The 2,414-nt window shown below is 43.0% G+C and overlaps 1 protein-coding gene across 1 annotated transcript in view; it reads right to left on the bottom strand.

Annotated features, from left to right (window-relative positions):
• The window catches only part of SH3PXD2A (SH3 and PX domains 2A), a 211,095-nt gene that overhangs the window by 5,966 nt on the left and 202,715 nt on the right, over positions 1-2,414 (bottom strand). The window contains exon 12 of the mRNA XM_010141451.1: positions 1-124. Within this exon, the coding sequence (XP_010139753.1) occupies positions 1-124 (124 nt within the window). The remainder of the gene's footprint in view (positions 125-2,414) is intronic.

Consider the following 2,414-nt stretch of genomic DNA (forward strand, 5'->3'; position numbering starts at 1 on the left):
ACTGATCTCCATGATGTTTCCTATGATTTCCACTGGCCCAGTTAAGTTCTTTTTCCTAGACGGAAGATCATCTTTAGCCTTCTTCAGATATGAAGCTGGGGCCCAGCCCTCTTTGCCTAGATATCTGCAGATGCAAAAAGAAACACCATCACATCAAGCACAGCCTTCTTGTGTATCTTAGGCTAAGGCAAAAATGACAGATGATGACATAAGCCAAAATTTGCAATTCTTGGATGAACTTTCATGTTCTCTTATTACCTACTGATTAAACATTTCAAAGTCAGCTGAGCTAGCAGTGAACTGTGGCTGTTAAAAGCCGCTTCTCATCCTCAGGAGGTACTCTCTCTGGGTACGAAATACAGTTATTCACAAGGCAAAGGGCTTCACCAGTTTTATGCCATGCCTATAGAGCACTAGGCAAACTTAGCATTTCCCTCACAGCAAAAAGGTGAACTAGTGAGTAAAATATTTTAATAGTTTTAATACTTCCTAGTGGCAATTCAGAATGGTAAAGGGCTAAAATGAGGGTGTACAGAGCCCCGTACAGAGCCTCCACGTCTGCAGTTTATAAGACCCTTGTGCAAGCCTCCCCCCCGCAACCATAACAAACACTGCCCTTCCTCCCATAACTCCCACTCCTATATGATCTGCTTCTCTTATGGAGAATATGGGACTCTTAAACTCCTGCAGCTTCCTCTAGCACTACAAGGTCAAGAAGCAATTTGACTAAGGAAAAATTGCTTTGATGGAGACTCATTTTCCTGAACAAGCTAGAGGCTATTTGAAGAAATAAACTAGGAAACCTGAACAGACACCTGAATCCAGTACACATTCCCCGAGCACCAGCCTGAGCTGCTCATGCTACACTTCAAACTGAAGTCATTCGTCCACAACTGGGCTTTTGGGAAGATGGTTTTTCTAACTCCTGCCATCGCGAACACCTCAGCAGGGATTTCAGATTACAATCAGACTCCAGGGAGGACCACATGGATGACCTCTGCTTTCCCTAATGAAACCCTAACCTGCTACAGAGCAAGTCACTGAAACCTCTCTCTCTTTAATCTCTCAAGATACCCAAAGCAGGTGCTTGAACTCTAAGCAAGAAAGCACGTACCATTAAAATCCTGGTGTTCAGGAAATCTACAGGAAATACAAAGATCAAACCAGAACTCTAAGGCTCTTTAATTAAAAGGGAGACTCATTAGACAGCAGAGGAAGGAGTTGGGGGTCATATCAGCAAATCATTCCCTGGAAGATGAGCAACTTTGTCATGGTGACACCTGGATTCTGAGGTTTGTGGTGAGATTTGTGGACCAGAGAGCACCCTGGGTTCATTCACTACATCCAGACATTCAAGAATGGCACTGGGACTTTATGGGGAGAACAGGAAAATGTACTACAGGTTTGCTTCCTTAGTCCTCATTACTCTTCCTGTACAAAAGCAAATACAACTGCTGTACTTCTAGCAATGACCACAAGGACCTTTCTAAAATATTGCCTTTTCCTCCCCTTCCACCTAGATCAGTCAGGATACTAGAAATGCTGCTTCTCCCTACATACCTGCCCTCTGTATCACACGAAGTCAAAGATATGTGATCTCCTCTGTTTGGAGAGTTTAGCAACAAGTTTTTTCAAAGGCCCTGGTTTCAAAGAAAAGTATTTCAACAGCTCTGAGCTTTGTTTGCTACATGGGGACTAAGAAGGAAGAGCAAAACAGTAATGACTTGATTTGACTGAAAATAGATAGACAGCATTCAGCCTATGCCAAGATGCAATTTGCATCTATTGGATCCTGTCCCCTTCAAGGCTTTTCTGATAAATCTCAAACCAAGCTTCCACCCCCCATTTATCACAATTACAGAAACACCTGTGCTTAACAAACTCTGTTAAACTGCTGAAAAATCAGCCCTTAACTGGCTTCAAAATGTCATCTTCATGCACACCCCCCCCCCCCCCCCCCCCAAAAAAAAAAAAGAAAAGAGAAAAAGAAAAAAGGCCTCAGTATGTGCCACATCCCCTATTGTGGCAGGACATCTTTCGGTGCCATCTTCCAGTCCTAAAGGCTTTTGGCTTCATCCCCTTTTGCAGCAGACAGCCCTTTTGCAGAGTTACTGACCAATGCTTTGTGCTGCTTGTGCATCAGTGAAGTTTTTTTAAAGGGTATTTATAACTTTACATGATCTGGAGATGTAAAGGTTTTTGTCTCTGAGAAGCCACATTGGCCAATTCACTGAGCACTCCAGTTCCAAAGGTTACTCTCAACAGAGCCTGATTGTGCAAAATTAGCATGAAAAAACAGTTTGCATCCATCTTAGTTTGTGAGAGACTTAACATATTTAAGATCAGAAAGTTAGCCACAAGCAGGTTCTGTACTGGCTCCCTAGTTTTCCTGCCCACACCCAAACATAGCAGCA

This window comes from Buceros rhinoceros, unplaced genomic scaffold, assembly GCF_000710305.1.
Source record: "Buceros rhinoceros silvestris isolate BGI_N320 unplaced genomic scaffold, ASM71030v1 scaffold4858, whole genome shotgun sequence".
Taxonomy (NCBI): domain Eukaryota; kingdom Metazoa; phylum Chordata; class Aves; order Bucerotiformes; family Bucerotidae; genus Buceros; species Buceros rhinoceros.